The 21,263-nt window shown below is 42.0% G+C and overlaps 1 protein-coding gene across 4 annotated transcripts in view; it reads left to right on the top strand.

The window, feature by feature from the left end:
- RAPGEF5 (Rap guanine nucleotide exchange factor 5) overlaps positions 1–11,082 on the top strand; it is a 150,416-nt gene extending 139,334 nt beyond the window's left edge. For all 4 annotated transcript variants that reach the window (XM_052693721.1, XM_052693720.1, XM_052693723.1 and 1 more), the window contains 2 exons: positions 4,946–5,000; positions 7,551–11,082. In XM_052693721.1, the coding sequence (XP_052549681.1) occupies positions 4,946–5,000; positions 7,551–7,669 (174 nt within the window). In that variant the 3' untranslated portion in view covers positions 7,670–11,082. The remainder of the gene's footprint in view (positions 1–4,945; positions 5,001–7,550) is intronic.
- The last annotated feature ends 10,181 nt before the right edge of the window (positions 11,083–21,263 follow it).

Raw genomic sequence — 21,263 nt, 5'->3', positions numbered from 1 at the left:
AGCTTTTTTTTTCCACATCCCATCATGATGTACATTGCCCTTCAACTTATAAGCAGATGTGGACTTTGATTTTTGAACCTGAGACCATCTTTTTGTGTTTTCTGTTTGATTTCTGCACCTTATCTTGTTGCAGAATTGGAGAACACTGATTTGCATTTAATGAAAGGTTTTCTTGTCCCAAGTCCATTAACTGTTTGACCTTTAGGTGTTTGCATAAAACTCATTAGCATGTTCTTCTTCATTGCCTCTTGGAAGTTCATCCAATTAACATGTAAATTAAACTAGCCCTTGATGCACAGTAATTGTTACTAAAATCCCCCCACTGGCCCATATATTAATTCAGTGAATACGAAAGATCTGATTCTTTTTTGAGTCTTAGCCAGACCTTGTTTGTTTGTTGTTTAATCATGTATACATTTAATATGTGCTGGGCTTGCTTGGTAAGATTTCCTATCCTTGCTGTCACCATTGTATCTCCAGAGGTGGTGGGATCTTTACTAATTGACTTCAGTGAGCCAGGATTTCACCATTTCCATGCAAAAAGATAAATGGGCATTTTAAATGGGGGAGAGCCTCTGTGATGCATATGGGGTGAGTGTTGCTGACACTGGTGTTTCCTCTGAATTGTTAGTCAGATCACACCCTGAGGAACCTGCTGTCTCACAGCTGCCTGTATCCATACGAATGCAAGCAACTGAAGTGAAGGCTTAGAAGACATTACACATTATGGGTGTAATTGTAACTCGGATAGTATATGTATCCTGGTGGTTCACTTGTTAAGTTCTATGGGCATGAGGTTACTTAACAAGATACGTTACACATCTCCATGTATATGCCCATGTTTTTTTCCAATTTGTAAGGGTTTTGTCCCAAGGAAGTCTTCCTGGGTGTTTTACATTATACTGAGCTCTTTCTGGCCTCTGAGAAAAATAAGGATTGACATTGGCTCCTGCTTAGTTTGGATCAAGCCACTGAACCTCACCTGCAAATTTACTGTTGCAGAAAAAGAAGAAAAGAATTATTCTACCATAGCAGATTACTGCTTTGGGGAAGAAACTTACTCACTGTCATAAACGCGTGGAGTTTCTACTTAGGAATTTTAAAGTGAGGATGGTTTATTATGTCTTCACTTGAGTAGGTATTTTTGAAATATTTCAGACCTGCGTTAAACACCTGACCAGAAGGAAGATGTTTGTCTGAACAATTGTTTTTTTCTCACAATAATACCATTTGGCTTAATAAAATATATACTCTTTTACTGCAATCCCTGCTTATTTTATATTCTTAGACCATCATGGCCACAACAATCCTACCGTGACTGAACTTGATTTGACATGACATGATTGCAGTGAGGACAAAGTTAATTTAAAATATAAAGAAGAGAATTTGCAAAGAGAAGAAAAAGAGATGATCTTTTGTCTCTGGAATGTTATGCAGTAATAGCAAAAGTTGAAGGGATTGCAGTGGTTTATTTAACTCCTTGCTGGTTAAACTCTAGTTTACAATAGATCGATATTTAGTTTCATACCATCTTCCTATGCTAAATCTGAAGGAATAAATGAAAAGATGGTCTTTTACTGTTTCATCTCAAGATATTTCCATTATTGAGCTGCTTCAGTGAAATGTAGCTTCATTTTTTTTTTCAGTGGGTAGCCATCACCCATATCTTAACAATGGCATGTCTTAGCCACACTCCAGCAAACTCTAATACAGGTCAGTGGCCATTACTGGTTTAGATAATGACATCTTACATAGTACCTTCAGTACTGAGCTGAAGATTTTCTTCATCATAAAATGTTTCTGAAGATTTTATTCACACCCCAAATATCTGTGCAACTCCCAAGCCTGTTCTTTTCTGCTTTCATCAATTGAAGAAGTGCTAATCATCTCAAGGTAGATGGTAGGCTGAAAACCACAAGAAAGGTGTTGTTTATCACACTAATGGTGTGCAAGCATTTGTTTAAACAGTCAGGAAATATTAGTTGAATATGTGGATTTTTTGTATTACAGTTGCATCCCAGAGAGCTGGTAATGGACAGACAGTTTAATTAGACTAGTAAAGAAGGGAGATTTGGGATTCTGGTTTAGGAGAGTGTTACACAGATAGATTCTTTGCTGCCAGGCCATCACATCCAGAGGCTGTCTTGAGATGGACCCCACAGTGACCACCAAAAGTGGAACAGCAAAGAATGACAGTTTGTGAGATAATGGGATCTCTTACTTCTAAAAGCGAAATTCAAAGGGTAGCAGCTGGAAAATGTTATAGCAGCAGTATCAGTAAAAGTTATAGCTCTCCTAGTACTCACACTATTGACAGTGAAGTCTAGGACATCACAATGGAACATCACTACAATCAGTGCAAGGACATCAGCACAATAGCTACCTATGATTGCAGGGAAGAATGAAGCACAAGAGATAGGGAAAAAAAAAGAGAAAAAAAAAAAAAGAAAAAAACAACCTTTGATTCATTGATAGAAGGAATATGAAGAAGATTCCAAGAAAGATGTGCTGTTTTTCTTGAGATAAGCTCTCTCCTTTGGAGAGGTCCTGTAGCTGCTACTCTGTGGGCGGTAAGAGTTGAGCTGTTCTGTGTCATTCTGATCTTAAAGATAATCTGCTGAAGGCAACTAATTCATTCCACCTTTGCTTATTTTTGAGGGAGATGTGAGAAGAACACAAGCAGTTCATATGAGCTGTTACATTATCACTGCTAGCTGCAATTTGTTTAAATTAGTTACCAGGTTTGGTAGTTACTGGCTAAATTCTATTTTTTCACTTTTAGGTCACTGAAGCAGTCAAATAAATAAAAAGATCAATGCTTCAACACATTTATAGGTGACATCTAGTCAAAATGAGCATACTTCACTGATTTATAGTGAACAGTTCCAGTTTTCATAAGTTGAAGACCTGAGTCTGAAAGAAACCAACCTTAAACCTTTTTATTTCCTCTGGGTTGTCTTTGTTTTAGCTGGGACTGGATTGTTTTCTTCAGAGTGTCTGGTATGATGTTTTTTGGGTCTAGGAGAAAAAGCTGATAACACTTTCGATGTTATAGTTGCTGCTAAACAGTGTTGTACAGAGACAAGGCCATCTGCAGCAAAGGGTCCAAGGACTTGGAGGGAAAGGAATTAGGACAGCTGTCTTAAGCTGGCTGGAAGGATATTCCATACCATATGGCGTTATGCAAAAGGAGTTCTGAAGGGAATAAGAGTTCGTCTTGCTCTCTTCTGCTGCCTGGGGGGCTAACTGGGCATCAATCGAGGGGTGGTGAGCAATTGCTTGTGCATTACTTGCTATATACTTTCGTTATATCTATGTTATATAATCATAACTATTATCTTTTTCCTTTTCCCTTAGTAAGTAGTTTTATCTCAACCGATGAGTTCTACTTTTTTTTTTTTTCCTGATTTTCTCCCTCTTCCTATTGGGAAGGGGGGGAGTGAGTGAATGACAGTGTGATCCTGAGCCACTTACTGGGTTAAACAACAGCATGCATAATCTAAGGGAACATCCAAAACTTACTGTACCTCAGAAGAACAGAAAAATAAAACTGTTTCAGATGAATGCTTCATCAAAGCAAATAACGTATCATTAGTTATGTCTTGTTAGAACAATAGAAATGGACAGACATTTGTAACTCAGAGGAGAAGTATTTGCAGATGTATGTTGTGAAGTACCAAAGAGAAATCTCCTATGTAGCATCAAGTTTCGCTACCTCTACTATTGTCTCAGTGAATATTCAAGGCAGGTCTCTCTCTCATCTCCTCCCCCACCATATTTGTGGCATTACTATATGGCAGTTGCAGTGGTCTTCCAGATCAATAATGATTCTGTTAACAGTGATCCATAGATGGCTTTCATTATTCTACCGCAGGGGAATGTGAGCATCAGTAGCTGCTGAAACCACGTACATTGTTACCACAGTAAACTGGGAGAAGCTGACAACTAAGAACAAATCTTCAAGATCTTCCTTATTTATATTTGCATTGGAAAGAAGCATCAAAGATCAAGTTTAGGGATTTTTTTTTAATTCCAGCATCAATTGTGGGTGAATTCTTGAGGCAAATCTTGAATAACCATGGAAAGCCATAATTAATGCTTTGCTAAGACCTGAAGTCAGATTTTTTTCTAGTGGTAGTCTGAATTTACATTCAATTTTTCCAAGGCTTTGTTTTCTCAGAACTTTAAAATCTTTCCTCTGTGGTTGGAAAGCCCAGCAAAATGAAAAGTACATCCTTCTTAGAGCCACAAGGAAAAGACTGGTTCATCATTTCTTCTGCAATGCAGCGTGCTGTTCCAATTACCTAGGACTGTCTTTTGTTCCATGTTCTGCAGGTAGTCATCTTGTGAGTGTAGAAAGTACCTAGTGTTTTGCTGTGTTTATACTTCGACCTGTCAAAATGGGACAAAATTCTCTGTTTTGGACAAGAGGGTTATGTATCCCTGTTAGATGATATCCTGATACTGGGACCTGATTGTAGTAGGCAGCATGTAGATGTACAAAGAGGGGTTATCTGTACCACAAAAGGCTTACAGCCTGGTTAGAAAACTTGTGGAGACAGGAGAGATTGTAGACTACTGGAAACCCTGGATAATGAACAAGAAGTATGAGATGGATCAGAAGCATCCAGCCAACATGCAAGACTTTGCTCCTGTAGGCTTTCAGTTTAATAGAAGTCGCAGGAACAAAAATAAGTAATTGTATGGCTGTTTTTCATTACTGCTTTCCATGGGCTCTGAGGGAGTTGTTCTCATTTAATCTGTGCAGTATCAATAAGGACCTGTTCTCCCAATGCCCTCATTTTCTACTTTACTACAGTTGATTTTTTTTTTTATTTTTATTTTTTTGCTTTACAGTGTAAGCCAGGGAGTTTTTTTCAGAATTTTCTAATGACAGAATCCCTCTCAGACTTTTGCACTGATGTTTTATGTCTTGTCTTTGCAGCACATGATTGCAGATACTGTTCGATCATTGAGACATTGCAGGAACAACCAGTTTGGTGAGTAGCCAGAATTTGTTACTTGTTTTGCCTTTTTACAGCCTTAACTCTGGTTGTTGGCTATTGAATTACCTCAGTATTTTCCATGAATCTATGAGGTGTTGTGGCTTCCAGATGCTGAAAGATGTTACTCATTGCCATGGCTTTTCACTTGGTTTCTGCCATCAGTATTTGTTTGTTTTTTTTAATGAACATTTCATGCAGTGGCTGAAGTCTTGAAGACGCTGAGATCCTCTGGGTTTCATTGACTAGGTGGAAAGGAGATGGCTGTGTTTGTGCCCCTGACAGGGAAAATCTGCAAGTTGAGCTCTGCTTGTTTTGGATACTGGAGAACTTATGCAGAAAAGGCTTCTCTTTTCCACTTTCCACCCTGTTAGAAACCAGAGAATCTGACCCTAAGGACCCATGCCGGAAGACCCTAGCTTGCTTTGTTCTTTGCTAACAGAGCAAAAACCTTGTTTTTCTCCTCTTCAGCATTTCTCATTCTCTGTGGAGAGGTTAAACGCAGGAAGGGGAAAAATACAGCACTGCTTGAGGAAGTGGTTATCGTTTCTAAGCCAGAAATACTAAACATGTAATGACTAAAACTAAGGCCACTAAAAACTCTTTTTCCAAAGAGCTTCAGAACTTTGCTGTAGCCTGAATGCAGGATTTTAGTGGTTGGAGAAAAAGAACTTGAATCTTTTTTTTTAGCTGTATTTTCAGCAGCTGTCAGCACAAAGCACAGACCCTGACAAAAAGAATATTAAAAATTTGTAGTATTAATAATGTATCATGGAGAATGATAGCTACTATTAAGAGTTCTGCTGAACACTTTGTTCTACAAAATTACCGTACGTATGCACAATCTTTATTAAACAAAGGTGGCTTACCATTATGGTTTTTGTGTTATTTAGATATATATTAAGAGAAAGAATGGGAAAGGGAGAAGGGCATACCTTTTCTGTTTTTATTCTGTTAAACCAGGTGCTGAAGGAAATAGTGATTAATCCAAACTGTACCTCTGTAAGTCAGAATGTCTCTTATATGCCATTATAAAGTTATAGCATTGATTGCTTTAATGATGCAGGGTTTTTCTGCAGCTTCTCTGCAAATCTTTTGTTTGTTTGTTTGTTTTTTAAGTGGTTTTGTAAACACCACAACATAAATCTGAGGTTAATACCCAAGATTTATCATGTAATCTGGTAGTTTGAAGTGCATGATTGTTATTTTATTTTACTGCAGACTTGATTTATTGTGAAGCTGGCATTTAGGAAGCAGCTTTTACAGATATCCCTGCAGGCATTTTATTTTTTGCTATATTCGTTTAGGCATGAAATGAATTCACTGAATATTTATTGAGACTTTATGGACAGTTTCCCTTTCTAGTGGGCATATTTTGCTCTCAGGATTGTGAATCTTTCTGCTGCATCAACTCCCAGATTGGCCCAAGAGTGGCAGGCATCTTACTGTAGGAAAAAAAAAAATAAATCAAACAAAAGCAAGCAAAGCACATTATGATTGCTTATGAACTGTATCAAGTGCATTAAACATGCAGGCCAAAGTGTTTCTGGATAAGAAGCTGATTAGGTTCCAAGCAAGACTGCAATGCCTTTTTAATGGAAATAATATTTTATTTTTACATACTAAATCCTGAAAACAAATAATTGTGTTTCCAAAATCAAGCAAAGCAGCCTGAACAAATAACATAGTTCAAGCTTTTGTAATTTTAGGTGTTAATGAGAAATACAAATGTTCCTTCGTGTCTGCAGCACAGCTGCTGCGAGCCTATTCCCCGAGAACAGAAAGGTCACCAATGTGTTCTGACACAGATTTATCACATTCTCATGTTCTCTCCCACATTTCTGAAGTCAGAGAGTTGCTTGGCTATAGCTCCTGAAAATAGCTGCCCAGGAGCACCATTAGCAGCTGTATGTGGAAGCTGCTGCTTTGACATCCAGTGTTACTTACACTGCCTCAAATGGTGCTCATTAGAGTTAAGGAGGATGGTCGGTTCCTGGAAAGCTGTTGATGTAGCTGGAGAGCATGGGAAAAAGGATGATAATGAAACAAAAGAGAGGGAGGGAGGTGTGGGTTAAGCTGATTGGTTCTGGGAGTCTTGAGCATTTTCTTCTTTAATTGATGGTAATACTATTAATGGACTAGAGCAGAGCTCTTCAACCTTTGGCAGCCTGTCAGCAGTCGGCAGCAGAGGGCAATGTATCTCATCGTTTCGTTTGCCTGGCTCAGTGGGTCTCAGCAGTGGATGTAGCTCTTCCTGCTCCGTTTCTGCTGGTCACCAGCACTGCTGGAAGGTATCACAGGCAGAGAGTTCCCCAGGCTAGTGCTGGGCACAACAACTGTAGCAGAAAGTATCTGCTATTCAAGCCACCCTTCAAGTGTGAGTTGTACAGCCAACTCCTCTTGCCTTTCAAGCACCCATAAAAGAACAGCAGTCTTCTGAGCCACTGTGGTGGCACGCTGGGGGCTTGGAGGTGCTATGGTGGCTCACAGAAATGAAAAACAGGCAAGGGTCGGCTTTCTGACCCATTCTCTTTCTCTGTTTTGTAGGCAGTGAAGTTCCTTCGAAAGAACATCATGAACTGAAGCCGTACATCCACCACCTGCACGTCATCGACAACCAGCAAGCTCTCTTCGAGCTTTCTCACAGGATAGAGCCGCGAGCGTGAGCGTACACAGCTTCGTATACCTTGTAACTGCAGCACTTTGAATTAAGTGAATGTTTATGCTAAGCATGTTGCTTCCCTATATGAGAACAGTTTACTGAGTTTTATCAGTAGCTCACACAACATGCACAGGAAAATCAGGCAGAGCAAGCAAAGGAGCTGCTCGCAGAGCTGCAGGGCAAGCTTGGTGCCATCCCCACTTGTCGCCAAACGGAGCAGCATTCTTTGAGCTCAGGAGCTTGGTTTCTGTGAAAATACTGCTTGGTCCAGTGTAGCTTTCAGTGCAGATTCTGCCAGTATTAGAAAGAAAGGAAGCGTCGTGTCACAGCAGCAAAACATTTCCACAAGCAACATACAGCAAGGGGATTCTCAGTTCACCACAGTACGTACCTTGCTAATTCAAGGTTGCCAAAAATACTGTGCAATCCATGCAGCTCCCCTGAGTCCACCGGAGCAGCTTGTTTGAGATAAGTACAGACAACCAGGAGTGGAAACACAAAAAGGCAGTGCACCAGGTGAAACTCAAGAGCCTGTCATGATCTGGAGGCCAGAACTAAAGAGTTGATATTGTTCTGGCCCCTCAAGCATCTGCGTTGTAGGATACGCTATCAGAGCCAATCCACTTCTGTTGCAGTTCCTGGACACAATTGTTTGTACACCAAAAATACATTCATTTCTTCCTTTTCAGTTATCTCAGATTTAGTATCAGCTCCTGTAAACAATGTGTAATAAACTGTCATAGCAGGAGCTTTTTTTATCAGCTTGGATTACAGCCTCTTTTATATCTATTCCAAGGCAATGCCTGGGCTCGCCACATTCCTAACGAATCTTCCGGAAATATTCTACTTCAGCAGGCAAAATGTCACCTCACTTGCACACACTTCCAGTTTCTAAAGAGCAGCTGGGTACCCCTTACAGGATACTAGGGAACCACTTGCATACACAGCAGGCTCTCAGTATTAGGGTCCTTTTTGATTTCATGTAGCTGAAAGTAGTTCTGAGCACATACTGAGATGGCATTTCTAATGTCCTATCTATGACTGACCTAAGCCGAAGCACCACTATCACCACAGCTCTGTTTTTCAGTATGAAGAAGTTACCCCAAAATAATCTGGTGTATGCCACAGGCAATAGGCAGCGTGCTACTCTGGCACTGGTTTGTACACAGACTTGTAGTAACAGTCCCTTTGCAAAGCAGGGAGTTGGATGCATTGCACTGCTTTGCCTTTCACTATTGCATGTGTTCCACATGAGGAAGACTTCCAAGAAGATGCTGCTTTACTGAAATGTGGGTCTACTGAAGTAGCACGCTCTTCATCGTAGTTTTATCTCTGGTTTAAAGGGATTAAAGAACAGCTTTAACAGGTAGTCTGTGGGGGAATCTGTAGAATGCATTCAGTTTTCCCATCTGTGAAATATTGTATAGATCTATTGTAAAGGAAACAGATGTTTCAGAAATGTATTTGCTTGTACTTTGTTATTATCAAATCCTATATGATTTTTTGTTTTTAGAAAAAAAATCTTCTTTTTACCCAGTGAAAAGAACAAAAGAAATAAACTCTTGCTGGCCATGGAGTAAAAATTTGCTATGTTCTTCTGTAGATGTGACTGCAGATACTGTAAATTACTCTTTTGTGCAAACAGACCAAAACTGTTCAGATGAGGACACTAGCTGCACTGGGCTCCTTTTGCAGTGTAAGAACACAAACCATGGGTTGTGTTTGCTTCTTGTTTTGTTGCAATTCTTCCTCTGGCTACAGCACTCCCTGAATCCCCACGCTGATGTATTACTTGCTTTGTTTGCTGGTTTTTGAGCTCCCCCTTGTGAAAACTCATTATGTGGCATTATTTTTAAGAGCTTGGACCTGACTGCATGCACTAGCTCATACAATACTCTACTCCACAAATTGCTTTATTGAAACATGTGGAAGAGGGAGCATAAGAAAGTACCATGGTTCACTGCATTCAGCTCTGTGATAGCTGCGGTGGTTATTGCTGATGAAGCAGCAGAGTGCCAGAGGTAAATGAAGGAAATTAAAGAAGAGGGGAAGAAAAAAAAAAGATGACTGCTCAGGCATTGATTGGAAGGTGTGCTGAAGCCAACCTGAAGGCACCTCACTGGCTGAAGTAAGTGGCTGGGTAATGCTGCACCACTGGGCTATAGGCCAGGTTGGGTATTGGCTTTCTGCACACTGCAACTCTACACTGAATTGGGATGCTGTCAGCCCAACAAACTGGCAGAAAACCAGTTTGAAGTCACACAGCCTGCACTAAGCACGTTATCTGTGTTACGGCTATCTGGGCTATTTAAAACTTGATGAACTAATTTTCATAGTGGCCTTTCTTATTTGAATATGATGTTGTGGTCTGAAGGCCCAACTTTGGTGCATCAATCTCACATTGAAAAGATGGATCTTCTGACTGTTATCTTAAAGGAAAGGCAAATAACCTAAATCTAGAGATCATCTGTAGCAAACAGAGTCCTCCTTCAGCAACTGAAGTATCGCAGAGCTGAGCTGCAGTCAGGCAGGACTTTTGAAGGGTGGTTGGCAAATGAGGAGTAAACCCTGTGAATGAGATGGGGGCCCCACAGTCTCTGCCAGGGCCCAGCACAGGTAATACTGTGAGTTTTAAGTCATTCTTCCCTCTCCAATATCACATTTGTGTTACGTGGATAAAATTCAGGAATGTTCTGAGACACTTGTGGTTAGGTACTCGGCCTATTTGCATCAGTAGCTAGGAGGAATAAGTAGACAAAACAAAGGAAAAAGCTTCCATGACACATTTAATTCTAGCCCCATCTGAGACAGAAGTTAACTCCATTTGCATGACACTGGTTTAAAAAAAAAAAGAAAAAAAAAAAAAGGAGGGTATTGGAAACAATAAGATGTGGCTGTAAACTGATACAGAAAGATGTAAATAGTAAACATTTTAGCAGAGTAATATTTATTTGCATAGCCTATTTATTGTCATTGTGTTACACCGTTAAGAAGTACTGGGATGAAGTCAGTGGGCTGGGGAAGAACACCTGCTTGTTACGTTCTCTCTGAGTGCCATAATGCTGTCAGCTTGCATTAAGAGTAATAAAATAGAAAATCCCAAACCATGGTGTTTACCTAACTTCTCAGGGACTACAGCTAGTAGTTATCCACCGCTATGAGACTCGGTATGTATGAAATAATCTGATTTACCAGAATCAACGTCGCCAATGTTTTCCTTTTCATCTTACATGCTTGTCTGCCTCTGTACATATTAATTGTATTGTGTATTTATGAGAGCTAGTAAGCAATAATTTATATGTCAAAATGGCCAAGCAATACAAGGTTAAAACTTGTAAAAGCAACTGTTACGTTTATCTTGCATTTTCCAGTGTTTTTTAATATTGCTTTTCAAAATATAAAGACTAATGAAGCTGGGCTCTGTGCCTTCCTGCCTCTCACTCACCCGTATTGTTCATCACTGATGTATTTCATACTCACACTTTCCATCATGCAATCCTGAAACCCCTCATGGCATTTGCAAGGGGAATGCAGCATATATCAGGAGCCTGGTCCCACTCAAATCACTGCTCCAATGGGTGGGACTTGCTAATGCTGATACATTCTAGGTAGTTTCAGAAGCAGATGATGTTAATGGGGTCTCAGCTGTGCCTTATCATCACTGCACTGAAAAGGGCCTGGAGCTACTGTGAGAAGTCCCTGTGGGAGAAGGAGGAGTAAACCTGTCTTCCAATCCCCCAGAGTCTGCTTATCAGCACTCGATCCTCTTAGTGAGGACAGGAAATGCTTTCCCCTTGCTTCAGCTGTCCTTGCTGGTGCTGCTGCATTTTCCCCTGTCTTCTCTCAGCTGTCTGCAGCAGGAAGGATGAATTTTAACTGGAATAATTAAGACAGTGCAAGCTCAGAATGTTGACACAGCTCTATAATGTCTAATGATACTTTATGGCCAGACATCCTTTTCCAGGCCCAGCTGTGCTGAAGTCTTTGTGCTCCCAGCTGTTGATCGCAGTCCCTCCCATGAGATCATTTCTCCCTTCGAATCACCTCAGGAGGCCTAGGGAGTATTTCCTAACCTCAGTTAGGAGTTACTTCAAGCCCTGTGTAGCTGCACGCAAACGGGTAACTTTGCACAAAAGGGCTCTTCTTCCACCCCATTGGAACCATGCAAATGTGTAGGGCTGAGGATGGGTGCTTACAGCTGTGGGAAGGCACAAGGAAGTGGGGAATTTGCTGGGGCACTGCACAGCCCTCTGTGCAAAGCAGGGCTGACTTCCACGAGGCAATTGCTCTGTCCTATGCATAAGTGATTCCCTCCTCTCCATATAAGAGAGAGCTGAGCCTGAGAAAATCCTCCTCAATATTTGCTGTTCCATATCTCAGCAAGTTTTCCTGCCACACTGGGCACATGCCCTGGGTCATGCTCTCTTCTGCCACAGGAAGGGCAGCTGAGTACATGCAAAGCCAAGCTCAAGAAAGCAGGAGGAACAAGCAAGGGGCATCATCTTGAAAGCCTTGGCAAGCAGATCTGAAGGGTGCTGCTGACCTTTCCAAGTCCCACTTCCCCAGTGGGAATCCTCAGGGTAAAGGCAATCCTTGTCCTTACCTGCCCACTTAAAAAATAAAAACAAAACAAAAACAAACACAACAACAAAAACCCACAACAGAGAGGAAATACGTAAGATCCTTAAAAAAAAAAAGTGGGGGAAGGAGAAATTGGGAAAAAGGAGAGCTGTCACATAAATCCAGCAGCTGAGGGGGGAAACACTTCCTTTATGTGCTCTCCTTGGGTCTGATTGGTTGTACCTGCATATATAGAGTGTTGGGCTCACATGTAAGTAGGAGCTGTTGTCCTTTTTGTGTGGGCTGGCTGTACTGGTGTCTATAGTGTCTTCCAGTGAAGTTTCAGCTATCATCTCTGGTAAGTAATGAGAGCAGTTCTGGGGTGCTAAAAATGCTGGATCAATTTAGTTCAGATTATAATTTGGTAGCGTAAGCCAAACTTACTTTTCCTTCTGTGTTTTAAAGAATGTGTCTAAAATGAGCAAGGTATGAAGATTTCTTTTAGCAGAACCAAATAATGTACAGACTACCCAAGGACAATCGTTCAGAACCTCCCTTGGTAGGTTTAAATGATGGCTCTGGAAGGAGATGGGATCTTCACTGCAAAATGTTTAGAACACTGTTTTCTTTTTGTCTTGTACCAAAAGCTGTGTGGAGTTTTCAGGGCTTCTAAAATGTAAGCAGCTTGGGGCTTTTCTCCTGTTCTCCTGCAGTTGCTCTTTCCTAAAGTGCAAGTCCTTCCCTGTCCAGAGTGATGGGAAGAGATGCCTCTGCAGGGAAATCATTTTGGTAGCATTACTGAGCTTGAGGAAGTGACGCTGGCACAGCTCATCCATTTAACCTAAGTGGTAAAGTGCCTCTTGAGAGAAGTACCACCAGCTGTGACAGATGGCTTGAAAGCACAGAGCTGTGCTTTGCTGGAGGGGAATTTACCAGGAAACCTAAGTAGGGGTGATTCAGATCTAGAAAAAAATGTTGTCCAAATGCACCTTGAACTCTAGCAGCTCAGTGCCGTGGGCACTGCTCCCTGGTGACAAACCTTTTTCTAAACTCCCACCTGTTTCACAGCTCCATTCTGTTCCCTTGGGTCCTGTTGATGTCTTAGAGTAGAGCTCAGTGCTGCCTGTGAGAGCTGCAGCTGCCATAAGGCCTCCCCTCAGCTCCTCTGCCCTGGGCTGAACAGATCAAAGCACCTCAGCTGCTCCTTCCTCACGCACATTAACCTCTTGACAATCATCTTCATCATCTTTGTCTCCTTCAGACGCTCTCTAATAGTTTTAGGTCCTTCCTGTATTGTGGCACCCAACCTGCATGCAGTGCTGGAGGTGAGGCATGCAGAGCAGGGCCATTCTTCCCCTCACCTGGTGGCAGTGCTGGCCCTGGGGCACCCCAGGATATGGTTGGCCCTTTGGGCTGCCAGGGCACACTGCTGGATCATGTTCAACTTGCTGACAGCTGGAACCCCCCAGTTTCCTTCTGCAAAACTTCACTGAGGGATTTGGCTCAGTGCTTCTGGGTGATGGTTCTTCAGTCATAAATCTCTTGGAAGTTTCAAGTCTTCAGGTTATGTCAGGCACCTTGGGAAAACTGTCAAAACAAATCCAGCTACTGTTGCTAAGAGCGTCTCCCCCTCTTTCATTCAGGAAGACGATGTAAAGTTGTGTTGCCTACAGACTGTTGGTTGGAGACCAACTGTGAGTTGATGATGTGTTGGTAGGAACTGCCAGAGAGTCATAGAGCTCAACTGGGAATGATTTGAACAAGTCTGAAGTAGTCTACAATTCACTTTCATACTCTTATCTCAGTGTTTATTGGATGAGATTTACTTCATTTTAAGTGAAGTAATTAATTTTAAATAGTTTCTGCTGAAGAATGTAAGGCAGTTTACTTAATTAAATTTAATTTTGTGCTTTTTTGTAAATGTGGATTTTGTAAATGTGGACTCAGTGCTCTGAGTGACTCCAGAAGACTCTGGCTTCATGCAAGAGCGAATGACAGAAATCCAGGGCTAGATGCTAAGGTTTTCTGAGGGTGCTGAGTAATACCAGCATGGCAAAGGTGGCTATCATTTTCCAACAAGAAGTGGACAAGAAGCTGCCACTGCTGTCTTTTTATGAAGACAGACAGGATTCTTGAAGGAAGCGTCTCTGCAAGGAGCAGATCAGCATTTTGATCAAGCAGAGGGCTTAGTTGGCATGGTTGCTTCCAGTAAAAGCTGCTGCCAGCTGGAACAAGCTTTTCCTGTAGCTAACCTGCTCCTAGCAGTAGCTTCCCTTTCAGAAATTCAGATACCATTGACATCTAGTGGTGAAGTCATGTGTCAGTTTATTGCATCGAGACTTCCAATGCAACCTCAAGAGACTGTGGGGTATAATGCAGCCAGGAGAGGCTCCTCTGTCATCTGTGTGGTCCACTGACCCCAGTTTATTAGATTTGTTGACTCAGATTCCCATTTAAGTCGACTGATGGGATTATCTGTTCAGCCTTTTTGTATACATTTCCCCCTGGATTTAGTTTCCAGCTTTTATGATGAGAGGGCACATTCACTCAGGACAGATGCTGATGGGAATAAAGACCGCTGCCTCCTCAGCTGTCAGTAGTCCCCAGAGTCAGCGTCTCATCCAAAGCCGCTGGCTGCAGCGTGAGCATTTGGCCCAGGGCAGCTTCTCCAAAAATGCCACGGAGTTATCTGTGAGCATTTGACAAAAGCAAGCAAATTCCCTGCCTGCTGGGCTAATAGTGTGATGCTGAATTGGTGTTTCATCTAAGTAGTGGTTTTGTGGGGAAGAGTGGCAGTTTTTCTCCAGGAGGTGCTGTTGAACACATGCATCTTGTTCTCTTGGTGGTGGTTTGCAGCTGTATTCACCTGACCTTTGAACAAGAGGAGGTTAAACTGTCCTGTGTAGCAGTGCTAAGCATTGATCCCAAATACAATGTGCAGCAAATGAATCACGCTATGAAAGGAAAATGGGTTGCTGCAGGTTGAGATCTTTCAGGTGTCACTGCCGCTCTGGCAGGTTGCACAGCTCTGCTGGACTGTGTCCTCTAGAGCATGCACACTTCTGCACCTGTGGTAGGAGCTGTGGGGCAGATCTGCAATCCCTGTGCCATTGTGTGTCACCTCTTCAAGCCTGGGCATGATGCACTGAATTCCACATATCTTTAGTACCTCTATGTACCCAGCTGGGTGAGGGACTGAGCATAGCTGGGGCCAACCTTCTGAAGCTAGCATGTGGCATCACAGGGAAGCTGCAGATATGTAAAACAGTGGAGCATTTAGAAATCACTTGTGTTATAAGCTGCTGGCTGAAAGCCAGTGACTACTAAAAGAAGTGAGATTTGGAAAGGTGATTTGGAAAGGTGATTTCTCTGCTGTTGATTGTGATAGCTGCAGGTTGTAGGGACCCTGGGAAAATCTGAATTCCTCCACCTTCCAGCATATTAATCAGATTTTGGGGGAACTTGGGTACTAGGAGTGCTGTGGTTTTATTGTGTGTGTATCGTGTAACTACAAAGAAGTGTGATGCACTGGTCCTGAGTTTGCATGATCAGCCAGATCACAAACCTGGGAGAGGTTGTCATCCAGGGCAAAACTATTCTGTGTAATAACCCTTTCATTTCAAATACATACACAACTCACTAACTCTGCTTTACCCTACCACTTAAGGCATTCAGCTCATTATGGGGTCTCCCCAGAGTTCAATTTGGGGACACAAATCGCTGTGCTATTGTGACTGTGGTCACTGTGGTACTCACTGTTCAGCCCGGGATGGCAACTGGTACTGTTAACAAATGCTCCTTTCTGGACTCAGGAAGAACAGCAGTTAAAAGAAATGTCAATAACTCTTGTTCATTTAGTGGACCCATAAGCAAGGAAAAATGCTAACTGGAAAAGACCCTTAAGATTGTCAAATCCAACCATTCACTGAATACTTCCAAGTTCAACTCTGAACCATGTCACTTAAGTGCCCTGTCAGCACATCTCTTAAATACTTTCAGGGATGGCATAGATCTTCCCCTCAGACATTTACATTGTCCGGCCTGGCTGATGAGCTCTCCACAACTGCTCCTTCTCCAAACCCACTTCCATGTCTCGTGGTTGCTTAAGCAATGCTCCTTGGCAGACAAGGAGTCCCCTCTTTCTGGGGCCTGTTTCTGCACGCTGTAGACGTGGTCCCAGTCTGAGCCTCAGCATCTGTCTTAGTGGTCTGCCATTAGCAACACTTTGCTCCCTGGGTCTCCTGTTCTGCAGAAACGGTAGATCTTACTGGTTTGGCTTTTATTAGCATATAGTGCAATGGTTTTATTTTCTTCTGTGAATACCTTTGTTGGAAGAGGTTGTAAAGAGGGTTACTTTTGTATCCTTAGCTTGTAATATCTCAGGCTGGGTGCAAGCAAGAGCACACTGTGACTGAAAGGCAGATAAGTGGGCCTAGAAAATCATGTCCTGTCTTGTGCACGGGATTGTGCCATCAGATGATTGGCAGAAGAGGGAACCATGAGACTTAATCCTGCTTTTGAGTTTTATTCTCCCTTATGAAGCAGTCACATCTGGAGTAACCCATAGTGCTTGTGGGAGCAAGAATTTGCTGCTCATACAATTGAGGGAGAAGAGGAAGCATTTTAAGCATAGTTTCTAAAGAAAAAATGTCTCACATGCTTGCCCTGTCTTATCCCTTGTTAACTTTCTAGTACTGGAGACTCATTCAACCAAATCTGAAAGTGTAATGAAAGCCTCAGAAATAATTATATGCCTGTGGAGAGATGAGAAGGAGTCACACAGCAGCACTGCTCCTCAGTCCCCTGTGGTGGCATGGAGCCAGCTCCTGTCCAGCACTGTGTTTGCTTGTATCTGATGGAAAAGCTGCAGGTCATAGGAACCAGTGTGGGGGCACGCTGGAGCAAGGCACTGTTAGCACAACTTGCCTTTCATGCTGGAGGTTTAATGGCTCGTGGAGGCATGGCATGGATTCAGGGTCATGATCTAGTTCCTGCTTTCAGCCCTGCAGGCAAGTCATTACTGCTGATGTTCTTTTGTTTCACATCATAATGCTTTCCTCCTGCCTTTTTTCAGCCTTGCCTTTTGCACCCTGCAAAGAGGATGAATAGTCTCTTGTTATCTCAGGTTATCTTGTTGACCATTTGTGAGCGCTGTGTGTGAGGCTGATACTCAAATGCTATTGTTGCCCCACTCCTACCCGATGAATACCAGTAGAACACCAGCGTCATTTTAGATGTGTAACTGGGCTGTGTGCATCTTTTTTGCTTCCTTCCATGCTTTCTATGTCCTGGAAAGAGAGCAGCTCAGGGGACAAGAAGTTGAACATCAGTCCTGTTTCTCTGCTGGATATTTTGCAGTGCAGAGACCAATGCTGGACTACCTTACAGCATCTTTTCTGAAGCTCACTTAAGGAGTGTAAGCAAAGTGTTTTAAGGGCTCCCAAAAGCCCTAAATCTTGTCTGTCCAAAGAAGACAATATAATTTGATTGTATCAGAAAGGCTCCAATCTGAGGGAGGACTGCTACTACACAAAGCTGATAGCAGTGCAGATGTCTTTCAGTACAAAGACATTTTGGACTTGCTTTTAACCAGTAAAAAGACATTTCTAGCTGGAGTAAATTGGATAAGAATCAGATAGTTTCCTGCCTTGATTTCAAGTAGTAAAACGAAACAGATCTGAAATAATGTGAACTGATGTCTGGGTAGAGCATGATTTTGTTTGCTTTTCTTTTCCTTTTCGTCTTGTCTTCCCTCTCTGTCGTGTAAAAAAAACCAAACAAACAAACGAAAGAAGACCCTATAAGAACCTATCTCTTTTCAATTAGAACTTAGTGCTGCCGAGTGGAAGAAAATCCTGCAGTGCCATCTAGGGGCTTCTGTGTTTAGAAGAGGACTTTGGATGCTTTGGATGTTGAAGTTCCCACTCGCTGGGAGTTGGCAGTACATTTTAGCTGCTTCTACTGTTCCAAAAGTAGACCTCAAAATAGATGATACTTGTTTATTACTCGCCCCCTCTCATATGGAGGAGAGCATAACATACAACAAAGGTGCACTGCCAAAAGAAACAGGCACTCACTCACCTCTGATTCTTAAGAGGTCCCATGTAAGCACCACATCTGAAAACCATGTGGATCATTATTTACTGTTTCCCTAATTCAAGTGCAAACGAGCACAAGTATTCTTAGTTCTGGCAGGCAACTTGATCAGGCTTTTCTCCTTCTCCACTCAGTAGTGGAGTGTTGGTGTAGAATGATATATTTCTCTCTAAGGAAAGGTAGTCTTTGCATCACTTTTCTCTTTTTTTTTTTTCCCCCCTATGTCCTGGCTTTTCAATTTGTTTTCTGAGCACATAGAGTCAAGAAATGATTTATGTATGAGCTGAGTGACCATGGCAGAATTTGATTTGGGGAAGTGGCATTGTCATACTTGTAGTTCATCTGAAGCACACATGCTGGAACAAAAGTACAGCCTCACATTATTACTGCAACAGTGGTGGCAAAGACGACTCTAGGGCATCATGACTGAAACGGGAGCATATAGCATCACTGTAAGACAAAGGCATTTGGCTTCCCATGCCTTTCCCTTCAACTGCAGTAGCTATTTTAGGCTCTTGTTAGTTTTATACATTAACAGTGTTTCCTACTCTCATACTATGAGCAAAAAGTAGGGCATTCTTGAGAGAGGATATTTGGGGTATCTTTGTTAACTAGTGTGATGTCTCTGAATAGAGGTGGCCAGGTTCCTGGCAGCTGCTAAAGGTGTTCCACATTTGTTTTCAATAGCCTCTGTACTCTCTGCACCTGTGCTGTGATAAAAGCTCTCCTGAGCACAGTGTGTCGGACATGGCAAAAGACTGCAGGTACTGTGCTGTAATGAGGGTCATGCTGGCTCCAACATTTATTACAGAAATGTAAGGTTACATTTTGTAGGATTACACATGCTTGATTAATCTTCTTTGCAAGGAAACAGAAGTATTCTGCAGAGTTTGTCTATATACTTAAATCCTACAGAAGGATATATTTAATCTTGAGCTTAATAGGGGACAGCCTGTGCCTGAATGAGAAGGAGAAAGACTTATTTTCGGAAGAGTCTTGCTGAGTGTTGTAGTAGTCAGATGGAGTTTATCAAATGGAGCTGCACAACAATGACACCTTGTGTAAAACACCAGAAATGCCATGTCCTGCCATTTCAGGCTTCTGCCTCGGAAATTCCTGACCTGGATGCTGGCAGAGAGCTGCTGGTGTATCCTCTGAAGCAGCTGTCTCTACAGAGAAGTGGCTTTCCTACCTGGCAGTACAAACGTGCCCCACGTTGACAGATCGCTAGCTGCAGCTCAGTGAAAAAGGGAAGGCTTTTGTAAAAACGTTAGAAATGTTAGAACCTTTTCAGCATTCTTATTCAAATTCTTTTTATTTTTATTTTTTCTATCCAAAAGCATGCTTATCCAAATGAATGGGAAGCTGAGTTTCTTACCTGAAGTGTTTCAAGCTCACAGTGTGTATGAGGGCCCCAATCCTATGCTAGAGGTGCTGACAGACCACTGGCTAAAAATACTCCTCTGCTTCATATTTCCCAAATTAATTCATTAAAAGGATGGAGCACAAGAGGGAGCCAGACTCTGCATTGTGTGCATCTTGGCTGTGTGCTGGGCAGAGGCAAGAGGAGCCAGGGCTCTTGCCCCTCTACTCTGAGTTCCTTCTGTGTTTATGTGGCAACTTCAGCCCAAGGTACATGAAGTCCTGTGGACTGGAGGTGGCCAAGGGGACAGGAGTGTAGGACAATTAGGAGTTGAGCGTGTGCATCCTGAGCCTCAGTCCAGCATCTTTGCCACCAGTCAGCCTTCAGCTGCACTGAGCATGTGGGCTCAGTAGGGAGAGATGCAGAGACCACCATGTTCCTCTAATGTCACTTCTGCCATGCACTTGTCACAATGCTTAGCCCATAGTTGCTATATCACTTTCTGAAATTTCCCTGATATATTCTATGTTTATGCTGAGATGTATGTCTCTCCTCTCCTGATCCAGTGCACAAACACTTGCACATCTCTTATCTTAGTAAAGAAAGGACGATCTATTCATAGAAGCCAGCATGGTTAGATGCTGGGGCTTTTTGTTTGTGCGCTGTGGGGGTCCTGATCACTCAGCAGGGGTTGGCATCCACCCCTGCACACAACACATTGTGTGCAGTGTCACCAAAAAAGAGCACTAATTAAAGGATGTCAGGAGAGGGGAAAAAAAAGAGAGGGCATTTCTGGGGGAGGGAAAAGCATGGATAGGACATTTTCTAAATAGGAGGAAATAGAAAGATATTTTACAGTCTTTTCTAATTTTGAAGGCAATTTTCCTTGCTTACCCTATCTTCTGCCCGTTTCCACAAAACTCACCCAGGCAAATTTCTTGTGATTTATTTTCTATATTTAATATAGTACCAATACTGTTACATGCTTTTGGATCCAACCTGCTACTCTGCAAATGTTGGGCATCAGTACTAGGAAGATGCAGCAATATTTTGGTTATTACTGTTTTCACTAGATATATCTGATTTTTCTTAATCAGATACTGAGATATGAATGATATGATACTTGAATTTCACTGCAGTATATAAATTGTCTACATCTTCAAGGGATAAAAGAATCAAACTAAACAAGTATCTGCTCCCTGTAATGTACCACGATTCATTTTTAAGATGAGCACCAGAGTAAAAATTTGCTAAAGAAAAGTATCATCAATCTCCTTTCTTTAGAAAACTAGGCTAAAATGTCTTGGGAAACCCAAGTCCAGAGCAGACATCAGCATACAGAGAGCATTTCAAGAATGGCGTGCTGAGTGAAGAGAACAGATGAGTAAATTGGAGTGTTGGCAATGTGAGATATTGGTAACAAGAGGAAAACTTAAGGGAAGTTGTTGCCCATTATCCTGAAGAAGGCCTGAGGAGATTGAAAAGTGGCATAAGGGATGGAAAAAAGAACTTGGTCATATTAATGAATTCATTTCTTTTCATCAGTTTCTAAATGGCCTTTCCAAATTCATGTTGTGCT

Source organism: Tympanuchus pallidicinctus, unplaced genomic scaffold, assembly GCF_026119805.1.
Source record: "Tympanuchus pallidicinctus isolate F22 unplaced genomic scaffold, pur_lepc_1.0 scaffold3, whole genome shotgun sequence".
Classification (NCBI taxonomy): Eukaryota; Metazoa; Chordata; class Aves; order Galliformes; family Phasianidae; genus Tympanuchus; species Tympanuchus pallidicinctus.
Note: the sequence above shows the minus strand (reverse complement) of the source record. Positions and strands in the feature narration are given on the sequence as shown.